Raw genomic sequence first — 18136 nt, forward strand, 5'->3', positions numbered from 1 at the left:
TAGTGGAATGAATATCATACATTTAATATATGACATATGAATATCTGGAACTGGCATACTCAGCTGAAGATTTTCAGGTGTTGGGGCAGAAGGTAGCCTAGCGTTTAAAACGGTTTGGCCAGTAACCGAAAGGGCGCTGGTTCGAATCCCCGAGCTGACGAGGTGAAAAATATGTTGATGTCCTTTTGGGAAATTCAAATCAAATTTTATTTGTCACGTGCCGAATACAACAGGTGTAGTAGACCTTACCGTGAAATGCTTACTTTACAAGCCCTTAACCAACAATGCAGTTCAATAAACAGAGTTCAGGAAATATTTACTAAATAAACTAAAGTGAAAAATATATATATATGTTTTCCGAAAGTAACAAGAAAATGACAAAACAATAACGAGGCTATATACAGCGTGTACCGGTACCGAGTCAATGTGCGAGGGTACAGGTTAGTTGAGGTCATTTGTAAAGTGACTATGCATAGATAATAAACAGCGAGTAGCAGCAGTGTAAGAACAAGTCTTTGAAAATGTTTTGAGCCTTTCTCTGACACCGCCTGGTATAGAGGTCCTGGATGGCAGGAGGCTTGGCCCCAGTGATGTACTGGGCCGTACGCACTACCCTCTGTTGCGCATTACAATCAAAACGCCAAGCAGTTGCCATACCAGGCGGTGATGCAACAGGTCAGGATGCTCTCGAGCAAGGCACTTAACCCTAATTGCTAAATGTTGTGTTTGCCATACGCAAAGATAGATTTGTTCTATTGATTTCATTACTGACATAGGCCAGTGAAGGAGGAGAGAGTAAAAGGTAGGAAGGAATTGCAAGTCAGAAAAGCAATGGGTTGGATTCTAACTCATATCGACTCTGGTATACATGTGTGCCGCAGACACTAACCGCTGGACCACACAGACCACATCCGTACGCCATTGGCTACCTTGACTTTGGCTGCCTTGTCTGCGGCGTTGACCCGCTCCAGCAGTTGCCTGGTGGGGCCGCTGAGAGGGTGGGCCTCCACAGTCCTGAGGTAGAGTACCAGGGGATGACCGTCTGGGTTCTTCACAAAGGCCTCCTCCGCATCCTCCAACACACAACTACACACGCACACACAGAGTAACACACTATAACCTGTTAGAACATGTTAGAACATGCTATAGCCTATAACAGCAGCACTTCACATCCCTTTAACCTGGTAGTGCAGAAGAGAGGGAGCCGAAACGAGCCACCTACGATTCCCCACATGGCAGCGTTTTGTCATTGTTGCAAGTTATCTGGCCAACCAGAATCACAACACACTGCCTTCTGCCCCGTTGAAGCGGGTGCATTGTTTCATGACGTTGTCAGCAGTACGTGGTCAAACAGTAGTTATACAGGGAACCACTGACCTAGTGATGGAGGATTTAAGAAGGAGCACACACACAGAGCTCCGCTCCATCTCCTGTCTGCGTTCCAGGGCATAGGAGGCTGCACTCTCCTCAGGGAAACAGATGTTCAGGTAGAAATGGCCCAGCCCCTCACACAGACTCCGCAGCCTAGGAGAGTAGCTCTGAGAAGGAAAGGAGACAGAAATGAGATAGGAAGAGAAAGAAGAGAAAGAGAGAGAAGTGAAGAGAGGTGTGTTATATAGCTAGATTTTAAAAAGTACTTAAGGGTGAATTCGTTGTCGGGAAGTAAATTAAGCTAGCGCGGTAGACGCTACTACTTTTCAGACCCGGCTAGTAGAAAATGTGAGAATATGACACAGATTTTGGAACCTTGGCTAGTAGAATTCCAAGCAGGTCTACGAGTCGAGCTGGTCAGTGCCCCAAATCCTTAAAGGGATAGGTCACCTGAAAACATTTGAGTGAACTATCCCTTTCATTTCAATCACTGGTGTACCAGTACCTGGGTAAAGATGTCCAGCTCAGCCTGTGTCTCCTGGGTGGAGATCAGGTAGCAGCGCACCGTGTTGCTCCATAATGCCTGGGACACGTGAGGAGACACCTGCAGCAGACTGGCCACAGCAGCGTCCCAGTCATCTGAAAGATACACATAATACTAATACTATATAGTATATACACACACAAACGGACAGACGGACGAACACACACACACCCTCTGCCAATTACTTTTCAACAAGCTTTCAACCAGTTGTGTGGAGTGGCCTAAACAATAGCTTTCACCTTCTAAAGAACATGTTTATATACACAAAACACATACAGTATACAACCAGCTGAGACATCAAGGCTCAAATACATACAAATGTGTAAAGATCAAACCCTTGCTTGCTTACCTCTGCTGACATTGGCAAATGGGCCCTCCACATCGCACAAGCTGTGGGCAAACTCTGGTCCTCTGAAGGTCTGCTGCAGTTGCATCATGCTGCCCATAGAGGGCTCACTGCCCAGCACTCCACCACCCCAGTAATCACACGGAGTCCCTGCAGCTTGAGACAGGCAAATTACAGACGACTACGTCAGCTTTTATAGTAACTGACGTTTGAGGAATTGAGACGATTGTGAAGCGTTACTTGATTGATACTTTGACAAGTTTTAAGTAAACTGAACAGCAATTTTGGTAAAATCTGGATTTTTTAAATAGTTTAATTGCACTATTCGTTTCCCCATTTGACTGCATTGAGCTACTGGATGCTGGAATTGCCATATTCATTCCTATGGGGCCCTGCATGTGTGAGATGGAGGGTGGCGTTACAGATAAAATGAACGTCAGCTGTGCTCAGTAGATCCCCTGTGACGAACGGTGGTGATTCAACATGTAGAATTTATGGGAAATGGGGAGGAAAAAAAGAGACCCGCTGCCTTTAACCGTTCGTCGGCACAATCTGTTTTGTCCTTTACCTGTGACAGCGGTGTGGTTGTCATCGTCATCCGAGTCGTCCGGGTCGTACACCATGATGCCCTGAGCTTGCAGCTGCTGTAGCTTGGCCTCCAAGTCCCTCTTGGCTCGCAGCAGGTCCTGGATCTCCTTCTCTTTGGTCTCCCGGAAGATCTGACATTTAGAGAAGATTCTTGTAGTTTAAAAAATATATATATGTTAAGGTATTTAACCATTTTCTTGAACAGATAGAGAATGATAGTGGGGAAAGAAAGAGAAAGGTTGAGTCAAAGAGCAGTAGGCCGGATATGAATCTGTGCCGACACCGCAGACGTGTGTGCTGGAGGCTACGGCATTACCGCTAGACTAGCCAGGCCACAGGGCAGAATCTTATGGTTTCATAATGATGAGCCGTAGGTTAAGTAGCTGACTTGAGATCAGAAGGTTGCCGGTTCAAATCCCAGATGGAACATCACACTAGGGTATTGTTACCCCCTACTCTCTATTATGTGCCCTACTGTGTGTTTGCCTGGGAGTAACATCTATCTATTGGGGATACCTTGAACTGCCGTTTGACTTTGTCCCTGTCGTGCTCAAAGGTGGCGGCTCTCTCCATGGCTTGGTACTTAGCCTCTAGGGCACTCTCCTTCTCTCTCAGGATCTTTTGGTAGGTCTTCTGCAGAGCCTGGAAGAAATGTGATGATCATCACTGTTAGTGACAAGTAGTACAATAAGATGCCATGGCCAGGGAAGACCTGATCCTAGATCAGCACTCTTATTATGAGATGCTTGATACATGGCCCCTGAACTGGACTCTTGATAGAGGGAATCAAAAGACAGGCTATTGTCTACCTACCTTGCCCATGCATTGTCAAATTTATGGGCCTGTATTCACAAAGAATCTCAGAACAGGGGAATCTTAAGACTCTGATCTAGGATCAGTTGTCCATTTTAGATCAGAATGAATAAGATGAGACTATATGGACAGAAGGTACATTTACATCACATTTGAGTTATTTAGCAGAAGGTATTATCCAGAGCGACTTACAGTAGTGCATACATTTTCATACTTTTTCGTACTAAATGTCAACCCTTTTTAAACAGTGGCCCTGCTCTCACCTGCAGCTCAGCTCTCAGCCTCTTGTTCTCTTCGTCCAGCTTGGCCTCCTTCTTCTGCATGGAGGTGATCTCATTGTTCTTGCTAACCCGGAAAATCTCATACTCCTTACGCAGCCGTTCGTATTCGGCGGTGTACTCCAGGTCCACAGAGCCTGTGGATTTGAAGCTGGCTCCAATCACCCTGGGCCCTCGGCGAAAGGAGCTCCGCAGGAGGCGGGCTTTAGGTTTGACCTCCACAGGTATCTCACAGGCCTCCCCACCCTCGCCCCCATACGCATCCTCTATCACCTCCCCAGGGCTCACCAGGGAGGAGGCTGTACCCATGGTGATGGTGGCTCTGGACCAGGCACTCCACAGTGGCCTTACTGAACTAAACCTTCCGGATGGTCATTCCTGCTCCTAGGGATGAAGCCAGTGATTGGCATGTCATTGGCTGCAACACGCAGGACGGGGAGTGATGACCGAAAAAGTATGTCTTAGCGAGCTAGCTAGCAACCCAATAAATAAAGGGATAATGAATGCATATTGGTGGGGATATATTATAGTAACCGATAATGCACGTGCCCAAATGTAGCAAACACAACAACAAAAATAGAAACCGCTTGCCAGTGAATGTGACAACATTTACGTTTGCATTGATTTTAACTCTGGTCCAGGGCGCAACAACATCTCGCGCTGCAACTTCGCTTCTGGTCACGACCTATTTTTAGTATGCGACACGTAGCTTTAACATAACGTTAACGTTAGTTACATCAGTTGTAATGATGCTAGCTAACATTAGATATCTCGTTAGCTAGCTAACGGTACCTAACATTACCTGTTATGGCAAGAACGGGTGAGACGAAGATGGAGCCAGATGTGACTGGCTTGCACAGACATAATGGACTGTCTATGGCACGTACCTAGCTAACGTTAGATAGCAATACTATTTAGCTCTTATTGACCTAGCTATATTTCGAATAGCTGGCTAGCATATTGAATGATTCCGATTGCTTTTTCCGAAAGGAGTCCAATAAATACTCACACACAGCTATCCCCGTGGCGTAGCTTCTTCCTGGCTGCCCTGGTAACAAGATATCCTCCCTACGGGTCCTCACCGAAGTCAAAGTAATTTGCGAATCACCCCCCCTCCCTAACAAAAAATATCTCAAGGCTGTATCCCAAACACAGAAATACCTCAGGCTTCTGCTCAGGCTCACTGAGTGGATACATTAGGGAGGCTGTTTATTCGGAAGGAATACAGTTTTCTGGCATCTTTTTATGTGATGGTAATACACACTTTTACTATTTGGAAGAATGTAATAAATTGCCCCAGACGGCATCCCTAGCCGCGTCTTCAGAGCATGCGCAGACCAGCTGGCCGGAGTGTTTACGGGCATATTCAATCTCTTGCTGTTCCTACGTACTTGAATATGTCCACCATTGTTCCGGTACCCAAGAAAGCAAAGGTAACTGAACTAAATGACTATCGCCCCGTTGCACTCACTTCTGTCATCACGAAGCGCTTTGAGAGACTGGTCAAGGATCATATCACCTCTACTTTACCTGACACCCCCCCAATAAATCCACAGACGATGCAATCGCCATCACACTTCCCTATTCCACCTGGACAAGAGGAATACCTATGTAAGAATGCTGTTCATTGACTATTGCTCAGCATTCAACACCATAGTACCCTCCGAGCTCATCATTAAGCTTGAAGCCATAGGCCTGAACCGCACCCTGTGCAACTGGGTCCTGGACTTCCTGATGGGCCGCCCCCCTAGGTGTTGAAGGTAGGAAACAACACCTCCACTTCGCTGATCCTCAACTCTTGGGCCCCACAAGGATGTGTGCTCAGCCCCCTCCTGTACTCCCTGTTCACCCATGACTGCGTGGCCACACCCCTCCAACTCAATCATCAAGTGTGCAGACGAGACAAACGGTTGTAGGTCTGATTGCCAACAATAACGAGACAGCCTACAGGGAGGAGGTGAGTGCCCTGGGAGTGTGGTGCCAAGAAAATAACCTCTCACCCAGCATCAACAAAACAAAGGAGTAGTTCAGGAAACAGCAGGGAGCACACCCCTATCCACTTTTAGGGGACTGCACATCACTGACGATCTGAAATGGTCCAACCACATGTAACAGTTTAGCTTCCGTCCCCTCGCCCGACCCGGGCTCCCTCTGCACACATCAACAACAGTCACCCACGAAGCGTCTTTACCCATCGCTCCACAAAAGCCGTGGCCCTTGCAGAGTAAGGGGAACAACTACTTCAGGTCTCAGAGCGAGTGACGTCACCTGATTGAAAAGCTATTAGTGCGCACCACCGCTAACTAGCTAGCCATTTCACATCGGTTACACACACAGACAGTGTGGTGAAGAAGGCTCAACAGCGACTCTTCAACCTCAGGAGGCTGAAGAAATTTGTCTTGGCACCTAAAACCCTCACAAACTTTTACAGATGCACAATTGAGAGCATCCTGTTGGGCTGTATCACCGCCTGGTACGACAACTGCACCGCCTGCAACCGCAGGGCTCTCCAGAGAGTGGTGCGGTCTGCCCAACGCATCACCGGAGGCAAACTACCTGCCCTCCAGGACACCTACAGCACCCGATGTCATAGGAAGGCCAAAAAGATCATCAAGGACAACAACCACCCGAGCCACTGCCTGTTCACCCCGCTATCATCCAGAAGGCGAGGTCAGTACAGATGCATCAAAGCAGGGACCGAGAGACTAAAAAACAGCTTCGATCTCAAGGCCATCAGACTTTTAAATAACCATCATTAGCACATTAGAGGCTGCTGCCCATAGACCTGAAATCACTGGCCACTTTACAAATGGAACACTAGTCACTTTAATAATGTTTACATATTTTGCATTACTCATCTCATATGTATATACTGTATTCTATCCTATTCTACTGTATCTTAGTCTATGCTCGTCCAAATATTTATATATTCTTAATTCCTTTACTTTATATCTGTGTGTATTTTTGTGAAATTGTTAGATATTACTGCACTGTTGGATCTAGAAACAAGCATTTCACTACACCTGCAATAACATCTGCTAAACACGTGTATGTGAAAAATAACATTATAACATATTATAACATATTTATTAATTTAGCCAAAAAGTTGAATAATAGGCATACAATATGCCTACACTACTATACAATAACAGCAATGGTAAAATAACTTAGAAATAAGATTAATTTTCATACATATAGGCCCAACTCCACAATGTGATCATACTGTAGGATTCAACACTGTACATTGCCATTGTAATATTAAATAGTCATTGAATCACTGCAAGCATACACTTGTACTGGTCTCAGAGCAGGAGGAGTGCTGATCTAGGATCAGTTTAGCCTTTAAAAAAAAGATTATGTACCAGGCGAGACCTGATCCCAGATCAGGTTGTGGTTGGCTGGTCCACTCTCCTGTCTCTACAGAACAGCTGCAGCAGTATACTTTGATAAGTCCTTGCCAAAAAAAAGTACATAATAGGATCCAAAGCTCCACTCAAACAGGTTAGTGCGGAAGTGACTCGGTTGGCTAGTGCCAGAGCCTCAATGGACGCAGTTTCCATGTCGCTATGAGCGTGTCTCTCAATGTAGATGAAACGGTTCAAGTGATAGGGCACAAAAGCAACCAGGAAGTTCACCATGATGAGAAGGATCATCCTGATGGCCTTGTCTCTGATCGAGCTTCCCTCCTGTTGCTCGATGCCCTTCAGTTTCAACAGGATTAATATATAGGATACCACTATAGTGACCAGAGGAATACTAAACGCCACCATGGTTGACACCAGTGCATTGGGAGAAGTCTTTTCCAAGTACAGCTGGTTACACATGACCACGGTTGTGTTGTCAACCTGAATCATCGTTTGTTTTTTGGAGAATAGCAAGGGAGCCATAGACACGGTCACTGTGACCCACAGGATTACCACTACCACTCTGGCATATGAAGCCTTCCTCATTGACCGTGACCTGAGCGGTAGGACCAGGGCCAAGAGGCGGTCCAGGCTGATGCAGGTCATGAAGTAAAGACTGCAGTACATGTTGAGGTAGAAGAGAAACCCCACCAGGCGACAGGGGACCTCTCCAAAGGGCCAGCTGCTGTCTGAGAAGTGGTAGACCATCCGCATGGGCAAGATCAGCACGTAGGAGACATCTGCTATGGCCAGGTGCTTTAGAAAGAGCTTGGACGGTGAGGTGTCAGCCTGACGACAGAACACCCACAATGCCAAGGTGTTGCCAGGCACGGCGACCACAAAGACCAGGATGTAAAAGCTCGCAAACAGGATGTTCTCACGGTGGGAACCTTTGGTGTAAAAGCCATGTCTCGCTTCCTCAGTGTAGTTCATCCTTATTCGGTTGTCTCTTTGCCTAGAGGACGTAGCAAAGACACAAAGAGAAAAGAAGACACTATAGTCTACATGATAACAGCACAGGGTCTGAGATTGAGAGAGGGATCCCTGCAGTTGTACACAAAAAAACATTAGCTTCCTCAAGGGTCCTTTGGAAAGGTTGATGGTCCTACATGGAACCATACTGACCAAAATAACCCTTCAATGGTTCTTTGCAGTTAAAACAAATGGGGTTGTTTCCTGTTTTGGTTAAATGCAGGGTCGGCGGGCTCGTTTGAATATTTTGGGGCGTGAATTGAGCACAGCTTTTTTTTGTGCAACCGTGAGTGAGTGTCATTCCATCAAATCTCTTGTTTTACGCTATTACATGTTATATATGACCATGGCCAGTGATTGTTTTTGCCCCAAAAAGGGTTGTAACCATAGTGGAACCCTTTTTTGGTGATATATGGAGCCTTTTTTAATGGTTCTATGTAGAACCGTATGAACATGTTTTTATAGAACCTTAAAAAAAGGGTTTTAGTGTGTACTTGTGAGTTGTGAATGATTCTGTGGTTACACATAACTGTGGTTTCATTTGTGACGTCTACATTGTATCATTTAACCCAAGCCTGTGTATCTCATATGGCACCCCATTGCTATGTAGTGCACTACTTCTAACCAGAAGCCTATGGGGAATAGGGTGCCATTTGGGACATAACTCAAGTTATTTTTTTTAAGCATCAACAAGAGGTACATAGGAAATATAGCCTTCCTGTAGCAAATATAGCCTTCCTGTCACTCACACAGATCTAACCGTTTCAAAAACAGAATAGGGTGGTTATCTGTAGAGAACTAAATGAGAACTACGAGAGGAACTGATTCAAAATGGGGGTTATTTGAGCGATACGAGACATGTGCATTGTGTATGACAGAGATGACGTGCAATGTATGTGTAATAACCCGTGTCTATTTTTGTACACAGCAGTACTGTGCGTCTCAGACAATTTATCCTTGGGGACATTTAGAGTTAATTCTATCCTATCCTATTACGAGTGCTAGCCGATAAATAAAAGTTCATTTCTCCAGGTGTACACAATTGGCAAAAATCATTTTAGGTGAGAGTGGGGTAAAGTTGAGTCAACATTGTTTGAAACCATACACAAAATGAATCATTTGAACCAAATATTTAGGGAGAGGTCATTATTTCCATATAGTCTGTGAATGAAGAAACCACATGGGAAAAGTTGTATGCAAGTTAGGTCCAATTTGAATCAGGTCATGTGCGGCTGCGCTCTTGGGTTTTGCCAGCTGTAGGGAGGATTAAAATAAACCCAACCCATGGAAATCTGTCACGGTACACAACCCTTCATTCCGTGACATACAATTTATTCCTATTATCTCAGTTTTGGAAGAGACTGTTTATGATTTTTTTTTAAATGATCCTGTTTACACTTTGTAGTCAAATTTGACACTAGAATACATGTTTCTGACTCACATCGATGCCACATAGGTCCTTTTCAAAACAACAAGTTGCTTTTTAGGGGCATTTGCTCTTTAACCGCATTTTAATGTTTGTTTGCAATGACTTTGTTCACAAGACAATTGACTATTTTAGGTTCTGACCGCCGGGTAAGAGAGTTGAACTAAGCTCATGAAGCATTTACGAGTTATATTCTTCAAGAATCAAATGGGTAAATATCATAATAACCGAGTTATAATCAAGTCCAAACTGGGATTTATCAACTGCAGGTCTCCCCTATAAACTTGAACTTTAAATCAACTTCACTTCAACTTTCATTTGAAATAGGACATTATTATACATGAGTCCCATCATATTTAAATAGTAAAAAAATCAACTTAAATAGTAAATAACCACTTATAATAATATACTTACCAGTAGGCCCTTTGCCTTCAAGGAGTAATGGTCATTATCAATTAATTACCGACATGTTGCAGACTGCGGTAAGAGTAGTTCTGTTGTTCCTACTCTTAGAGATGTATTCGCAAAGGTTAATTTGCCTCTCCTCCTACACAGTTTTCACACCCTCAAAGCATTGGGCACGTTCCAGGCCAACTACATTGCAGACATCGCATTGCATCCACTTGGTTTTGTGCCATTTCATCAACCGCAGTCAAGCATCCGATTGCTATATCGTGGGCGGCAGGGTAGCCTAGTGGTTAGAGTGTTGGACTAGTAACCGGAAGGTTGCAAGTTCAAACCCCCGAGCTGACAAGGTACAAATCTGTCGTTCTGCCCCTGAACAGGCACTGTTCCTAGGCCGTCATTGAAAATAAGAATTTGTTCTTAACCGACTTGCCTAGTTAAATAAAAAAATATAAAATAATATATAGGATGTGGTTAACTGATATGACGAACAATTATCCAGGCATTGTGTGATCTGGTGTGCTCCTGCAACGCAGTCAGCCTGGAACACTGCCATTATGAGGCCTGACCACTGACACCTTTTCAAGTTAATGTGATGAAACAGTTCTGCTTGGTACATGGTCGGAACTGTGTACAGGCTTGAGAGCGAAACAGGAGAGAAACTAAAAGTGAGTAGAAACATCCTCAAATGCATTACAAGCATGCAGACCTTTTATTGTTTTTATTACAACACAATTATTCCTTTCTTTACCACATTGCTTTTTAAAGCTTTACAAAAAAATGAGAGAGAAACCAAAATATTTACAAAAATCTATCTGTGCAAACATGAATTCTTCTTTCCCTCTCCTAAAAGCATCTTAAAGGCATGCATACAAATCAACTTTGGTATGTCAACAAAACGACTAAAGTTCTGATTAGAAGCGTTTATGTACACGTGGCAGAACAGTTCACCGACGACTTGTGGTGTTTTAGTACGGTATACATTTAGACATGAATAAACATGACCTTAAGAGACCTCCGGTAAAGCTGTGGGGAGGGAAAGACTTGAGCCATCACACCGCGGGTGTGCCGTAGAGTTGTCACTTGGTATGGTTACAGTAATACAGTCAGGAAATGTCATAACAACTTTGGCAAATAGGCACAATGACTACAGAAAGACAAACAAATATTTCATAAACCTCCTTAAAATCATTTTTTTTATCTCCTAAAAATAAATTGGCAGTGCATGATATTCTTAACAAAATAGAAGCCAATGCAGTTTCACTGTAAACGTCTTTATACATACGGTACAGTATGCATTCATAAAAGGCATTTACTAGGGTTATGCTGAATGTTGGGCAACATACAAAATAATGTAAGAGCAAAATATACTATGGTTATCCAGTCTCTGGTTTTCAAAAATAAAACACAATATTTCACATGGTCATAGTGATTGTACATCAACTTCATATATATTTTTTTCCCATTCTGAGATACTGTAAGAAAAATATATTTTCAATCAAGCGAGAGCTTCCACATAACCTACGAAGCAGTAAAACTATATCACTTTTGTTTTTCCTTTTTAAAACTATTTACTCAGTACTCTAATACGCCTTTTTAAAATCAGGGTTCAAGTTTAGCCAATGGGGGAAATGCAACTTAAAACGAAGTCAAAGCATCGGTGTGAGTATGCGTGTGTCAAATCACATTGAAATATGAATGGTGGGGGGGGAGTGCATCAATTACGCTTTAACAATAAAGTACAAACCAATAAACAACAACAAAAACATGAATAACGAGATTGAGAAGTAACCCAAACGGGGCTACTGTATGGGAGCTAAGTGGAGTCCTTGGCTGCTGTGGCGGTTGGGATGCAGGATTTGCCGGTGCTGCCGTTCTGGGGCCTGTAGCTGGTGAAGCTGGGGGTGTGTATGGTGCGGATGCTCTTCACACCCGGGCCCAACGGGGTGGGCGACAGAGGGGAGGGGGAGGAGGAGGAGGAGGAGGAAGAGGAGGGTGCTCGACCGTTTTGAGTCTGCGAGGAGAACGAAAGAGCTTTACCTGTGTGAGAGGGTGTGGGGAGTTTGAGGGAGGAACCGTTAGAGAGGGAGGGGATGTGGGAGAAGGTGGAGAGGGCCGAGCCAGGGTGGCGGGGGGCGTGAGGGGATGGGATGGAGGACTTGGTGGTGTGGGGAGAGGAAGAGGAGGAGGAAAGGGTAAGAGGGTTAGTAGCATCTGAGTTTGGAGCAGACTGGGAGGTGCTGCCTTTACCAGAGCTAGGGTAAAAAGCTGGGATTTTAGAGGAAGTAGTTTTATGATCCCCCCCCGCTCTTTTAGCGCTTCCGTTAGCCTGCAAACAGAGATGCCAGAACAAAGACTGGTTGTCAAAAAGGGAATGGGTGATTTAAGGTAACAAATGTTTTTAAAAAAATGCAAGACAACATTGACTTCACATAAGTTATAGACATGAAACAATCACACAAACAAACCTATGACTACTAAGATTACTAAATGGACACACAAAACGGCTCAAACTAGCTACAGTCTCTATGTTTACTGGGTTACTTGAGGCACCATAACGGAGAAACACACTATTCATTCAAAAAGGGGGGGAAAAAAGATTGAAAGGAAGGGAAGGAGGGATAAAGGGTTGGAGATAGGGGTGGGGGCATCTCTAGGGCGCTGCCTGTGTGTTGGAGAGTGGTTGTCAAGCTTTCTGAGAAGTGGAGACAACAACTGAGAGGAGGGGTAAAAACACCAGAGATGCATCTTGGTCGGGGAGAAAAGGTGGAGCATGTTAGATAAAAAAGGGGGAGAGATTTATTTGAGGGTGGAAAACATACAAGTGCATATCGGGAGCAGGAGGGGCGAATATTTGCATTGACTGCTAGTACCAAGGAAGAGAGCTGGGTGGTAGAGGAGCATCAAGAGAAGGGAGGAAGGTGTAGCTTGGTGGAACCAGCCCTATCGTTGCGTTCACCATTCTGTTGAAGTTAAATATAAATGGTGAACGCAGAGATCCGGCTGGTTCCACCAGGGTCGGAGGGAGGGATATTAAAGTGTTCCTTTAGTAACTGTGCATTGTGAAAAGAAAGGAGCGTATCGGGTAGGCTGCTTGGGTTTAGTAGAGGTGCATTGAGGGTAGGAGGGAGCGTGGCTCATCGGAAGTATCAGTTTAGTAAAGCATCCTGGGATTGGTTGGCAAACACTGTTTAGGACCTCGGCTGTGATGGAAACGGGATGGGATGGGGAACTCAGTCAATGACAGGGTATATCTGTCTTTCTCTTTGTCTTTACATTTCTTTTTCATGTCACCAACACAGCAAAAGCCGCCATGAGCAGTGTGGACCATGCACGAGCATACAGTACGATGATGTTATGGGGGTAACAGTCAAAGAGTCAAACATGCCTTTCAGTCAGAGTAGATCGAGAGAAAACATCAACAGAAGCCAGAATGGCCACCTCAATCCCATTTAAACGAAACACTTAATCTCACAGCTTTGGTTTTTTAAATACACCCCCCCCCTTAGCACAGGCCTCTCGTTTTCTATGTCCTGTGTTCACTATACAGGTGTGTTCCCTCTAGTCCCTGTGGTCTCTGGTAAAGCCCTATAGTAAAACTACCTGTCGAAACTGCCTCTGAGTGCTGTCCTGTAGCTTTTGCTGTTTTCCTGCTTTGTCAGTAGTAGTCCCTGGCGACTGCCTGGACTTCGCAGACAGGGGCACTGGCATCCGACTAGTAGGGGAAGCGACACTGGTTGCGTTCTGCAAGAGGATCCAAACGAAACAAAACAAGAAAGAAAAAAAAAAGAAAGAAAAAAAAAACAGAACACCATATTGGAGGTATGAGAAACTGTTATAAACAAGGCACTGACAGGTCAGACAACTGTTCATTCAAGATCACCCTCACAGTTAACCTTAATAACACCGGTAAGAGCACATGCACCCCCTGTACCGTAGTAGCCTATACCAAAACGTATAACCCTACAGTTCATGCAGTCCAAGAACAACCGCTTCAAGAAACCAAAAAAAGACAGTGTAATCAACATTGAGTGTCATTGTGTGATTAAGAGTCTACTACTGGCTGAAGCCCCGGTTAGAGTTTGAGCAGCCAATTGAAGGAGAGACATGAGAGACAGGAGGAGGGACCCATTGAAAATGCCACTCCCCAATCATGTTGGACCATGATCACACAGAGGGAGAAACCAACAGAGAAGGGCTCTGACATTTCCAAAACACCTGGGGTGTGAGTTAATAAGTGGTTGGTTGGTAAACCCAGTGGTTAGGATGGAGTGAAGGGAGGGAGGGACGACTAAAAAGAGGGCCCAAAGCCTCCCGATTGACAAGAGCTTAGAAAGAGACCTGTTGGCTGGTGACGGGGGTGACAGTGGCGGTGGGGATGACGGCTGGCCGGGGGAGGAGCTGAGGTTTGGTCTTCTTCCTCTGAGAGGAGGCCTTGCTGGGCTTGGGGACCTTGAGGAGTGAACTCTTGGAAGGGAGTGATAAGGACCTCTTCAGGCCTCCATTCTCCCCACTCAAGACACACCCAGCATGGGGCTCCACGCTGGCTGCACTCCTCACTGGTTCCTCCTGGTGGTGCGTTGCGGGGCCCATCTCACTGATGGTCGTCTCTAGCTGTTTGATGGTCTGCTCCAGGCTGTCCAGGGTCTTGTAGGTGCTCTTCCGGATCTTGTCCGTCCTGCCTTTGGAGTCCGAGTGCTCCCTCCTTACAACGGCTGCAGCTGGGGCCTTGGGCGTCTTGTTTGCTGGGGCAGCAGATGGTTTGGAGCGACTTTGGATCTCAAACCTCTTGGCCTCCTTGTGCTGTCGGACCGTGCCGTCCGACTCCTCCTCGTCCTCGTACACCACCACCTGCAGCGTCTTCTTGCCCGTCTTGGTGCCCGTGCGGATGGCCTGCGACAGAGCGGCCAGCTGCTTCTTGGGAAACTTGAACGTAAACTTCTTCTTCCCATCTGGCTTGCCATCACCGGACAGCTCGGCGAGCTCCGAAGTCGAGGAGGAAGAGCGTGACAAGCTACTACTGGAAGAGCTAAGAGCACTGCTGGGGGCCTTGACCTTAACCTGCAGTCCACCACTGCTCCTCTCTGTCTCCTCCGTCTCCTCGTCCTCCTCCTCGATGCGCTCTGCGGCCAGCATGCTCTCCAGCTCCTCCTCGCACTCGAACACCGTGGACAGGCGCTTGTAGGCCGATCGGATGTCCATGGGCTGGTCGAAGATGATGATGACCGGCTTCTTGTTGTTGAAGCCATTGTCTTGTGACCCCGCCGAGCCGCCCGGGGTGGTGTTGGTCATCTCCCGTTTCCCAGGTCCCCCACACACGGTCACGGTCTGGATGCCCTGTTTGGCGTTGACCAGCTCCTGGTACTCCCCACAGGACAGGGCCTGGACCTTGCTGTTGGTGATCATGAAGGCAATGTTGTCTGGGGGCGGAGGGGCTTCCTCACCAGGGAGGTCAGGGCTCAGGCTGGCCTCCTCATCCACCTCCTCATACCAGTGTCTGGGCTGATCAGTGGCCTCACTAAGAGCCTTCTCTGGGGGAGACACCACTGCTTTAGGAGCCTCTCTTATGGTGGTTGGTGGAGGGACTTCAGGCAATGCAGCGGGCAACACAACACTCTTACTGCGGGGAATGCTGGACTCATGGACGATTGAGGAGACTGAGGTCTCTATCCTCTTGACTGTGCTTATCTGAAGCTTATGTACAGTGGTGGTCGCTGGGTTTTCCAGAACCCCTTTCACCACTCCTGGGCTGGTCTTCAATGACTCTGAGGTCACCACCTGTTTCTGAGACAGAGGGCTGGGGCCATTCAAGAACAGAGGCTTGGGAGATACAGGTGGCCCTAACTGCTGGGGTTTCGGTTGAGGCTGCTGGCTTGGGGAATTGTCATTAGCATTCACATTTAACACCTGTGAGGGGGATAGTGTAGGGTTGCCTCTGTGTTCCGGAGCCTCCTCCATGGCGGCCGGGGGTGGCAGCTGCTCTTTGGAGATCTGCCCAGTGACGTAGTATATGACCTGCATACGGCAAAGAAAGGAGGAGAGAATTTATATTAAAAACCACAACACTATATACCACATGACAAACCTATCAATATGGGAACACACTGTATATCATGACATGTAAGGCATGCAAATGACTTTCATAAGGCCCATATCATATGCTGTAGAACCTGACATTTTGAAACATGTCAAGGCACGTTTGAAACTTTGTATGTCAAAAGACTATTCTTAGCTTAATAAATGCCCTGAGATTTTTAGCGGTCAAAATATGGTATTCGTACCCCTGGACTTTGACGAAGAGGGGTGGTGTTCCCGTTTTCATCCGCGTTGGGATGTTTATCCTCCCGAGTTTTCTCCGAGCTCTGCTAGGACAGTTTGTGAATTAAGGGACAGTATTATTGCGAAACTGCACTCTATGGGTGCACCGTATGGCGCAACTGTAAAGGTGCACCGTATGGCGCAACTCTAAAGCCTGGTTTCCATTGACATTTCAATTCAAGGCAGGTCTTAGTGGGCACAGATCGAATTTGGCCCTGATTTTTAAAGTGCCAATTGAAACAAGGTTGAAGACACTGTGGATTGCATGGTACACTCACATAGGTATTTACATCCACGGTCTTAACACCGCATTGGGCAACAACCCTCCTATAAGGCATCGTTTGAGTTGTTGTACTATGGTATGTGTTTCAAGATCGAGAAGATAAGAAGTAGATCCTGAAACGTCAGCATGTTTCAGTCCCTTCGGTGTTTACAGCGTGTTTTGTTTACCAGTATTGTTCGATGCCTTATAGGATAACTCATGCAGGCACAAGTGAATGGTTATGGTATGTTATGGATATTGGGAGTTGGAATGGAATGTAGTTCATGGATAAGGGAATGGATTATGTAAAAAGAAAAACTTTTAAGGGACAATTTGGGATTCAAACAACAAAGTAGTCTATCCAAGAAGTCAAAAAAAAAAATGGATGTACCAATCCCAGATTGCCCCTTTTACTAAGGAATTAGAGTTAACTAACTACTATTCTAATCTGGAGTATAGACCGACACTCATTCTATCCACAGACTAGCTAATGTTCAGCGTTGTATCATTTAAAAAAAATATATATATCCTCACTGTTGTTGGTGCTACAAGAATGTTTTTCCAATCATTCCCATGTTGGTGAGTGGAATAGAATGTTGCATGACTGAAAATGCGTATGTGGAAATAACGTGACGAAATCCTGATTGCTGATGTGGGCGCCGAACATTGGGTTTTCAAGGACGTTCATCAAATCTGACCCGCGGAATAACTGGATCTCTCATACAGCCCACGTACGATATCCCGTGTGGCGAGGTCCAGTGTACCTCCCAAATGGTACCCTGTAGTGCACTACTTTTCACCAAGGCAAACAGGGCTCTGGTCCAACGTAGTGCACTATATAGCCAATAGGGTACCATATATGGGACACATCCACACTGTAGTTTACTGTGTGACTGTAATCTACTACACAGACTTTTCTCCTGTGGACAACAACCACAGTAGGCATATCTTTGGGTAGGAAGCGGCGCAGGTCCTAATCCAGGCACTTGTCATCTCCCGTCTGGATTACTGCAACTCGCTGTTGGCTGGGCTCCCTGCCTGTGCCATTAAACCCCTTCAACTCATCCAGAACGCCGCAGCCCGTCTGGTGTTCAACCTTCCCAAGTTCTCTCACGTCACCCCGCTCCTCCGTTCTCTCCACTGGCTTCCAGTTGAAGCTCGGATCCGCTACAAGACCATGGTGCTTGCCTACGGAGCTGTGAGGGGAACGGCACCTCAGTACCTCCAGGCTCTGATCAGGCCCTACACCCAAACAAGGGCACTGCGTTCATCCACCTCTGGCCTGCTCGCCTCCCTACCACTGAGGAAGTACAGCTCCCGCTCAGCCCAGTCAAAACTGTTCGCTGCCCTGGCCCCCCCAATGGTGGAACAAACTCCCTCACGACGCCAGGACAGCGGAGTCAATCACC

At 46.0% G+C, this 18136-nt stretch overlaps 3 protein-coding genes across 6 annotated transcripts in view; all 3 read right to left on the reverse strand.

Moving 5' to 3' along the window:
- nphp3 (nephronophthisis 3) overlaps positions 1-5206 on the reverse strand; it is a 23531-nt gene extending 18325 nt beyond the window's left edge. The window contains exons 1-8 of one of the 4 annotated variants that reach the window (XM_046356216.1): positions 4950-5202; positions 3926-4324; positions 3366-3491; positions 2830-2980; positions 2265-2417; positions 1877-2010; positions 1378-1538; positions 930-1086 (exon numbers count right to left, since the gene is read on the reverse strand). In XM_046356216.1, the coding sequence (XP_046212172.1) occupies positions 930-1086; positions 1378-1538; positions 1877-2010; positions 2265-2417; positions 2830-2980; positions 3366-3491; positions 3926-4249 (1206 nt within the window). In that variant the 5' untranslated portion in view covers positions 4250-4324; positions 4950-5202. Of the gene's footprint in view, positions 1-929; positions 1087-1377; positions 1539-1876; positions 2011-2264; positions 2418-2829; positions 2981-3365; positions 3492-3925 lie in introns of all 4 variants that reach the window. The other 3 variants (XM_046356217.1, XM_046356215.1, XM_046356218.1) reach the window with 3 other exon arrangements.
- Positions 5207-6939: 1733 nt separating this feature from the next.
- Positions 6940-10260, reverse strand: si:dkey-96n2.3 (uracil nucleotide/cysteinyl leukotriene receptor). Its single transcript, XM_046355096.1, has 2 exons — positions 10157-10260; positions 6940-8299 (listed from the first exon to the last, which is right to left on the reverse strand). Exon 2 carries the CDS (start codon positions 8275-8277, stop codon positions 7324-7326), a length of 954 nt encoding a protein of 317 aa, XP_046211052.1. The 5' UTR covers positions 8278-8299; positions 10157-10260; the 3' UTR covers positions 6940-7323.
- A 580-nt stretch (positions 10261-10840) lies between these two features.
- The window catches only part of si:ch211-285f17.1 (sickle tail protein homolog), a 187465-nt gene continuing 180169 nt past the window's right edge, over positions 10841-18136 (reverse strand). The window contains exons 19-22 of the mRNA XM_046356220.1: positions 16429-16509; positions 14489-16162; positions 13751-13891; positions 10841-12476 (exon numbers count right to left, since the gene is read on the reverse strand). Coding sequence (XP_046212176.1) covers positions 11964-12476; positions 13751-13891; positions 14489-16162; positions 16429-16509 — 2409 coding nt within the window. The 3' untranslated portion in view covers positions 10841-11963. The remainder of the gene's footprint in view (positions 12477-13750; positions 13892-14488; positions 16163-16428; positions 16510-18136) is intronic.

Source organism: Oncorhynchus gorbuscha, linkage group LG07, assembly GCF_021184085.1.
Source record: "Oncorhynchus gorbuscha isolate QuinsamMale2020 ecotype Even-year linkage group LG07, OgorEven_v1.0, whole genome shotgun sequence".
NCBI lineage: Eukaryota > Metazoa > Chordata > Actinopteri > Salmoniformes > Salmonidae > Oncorhynchus > Oncorhynchus gorbuscha.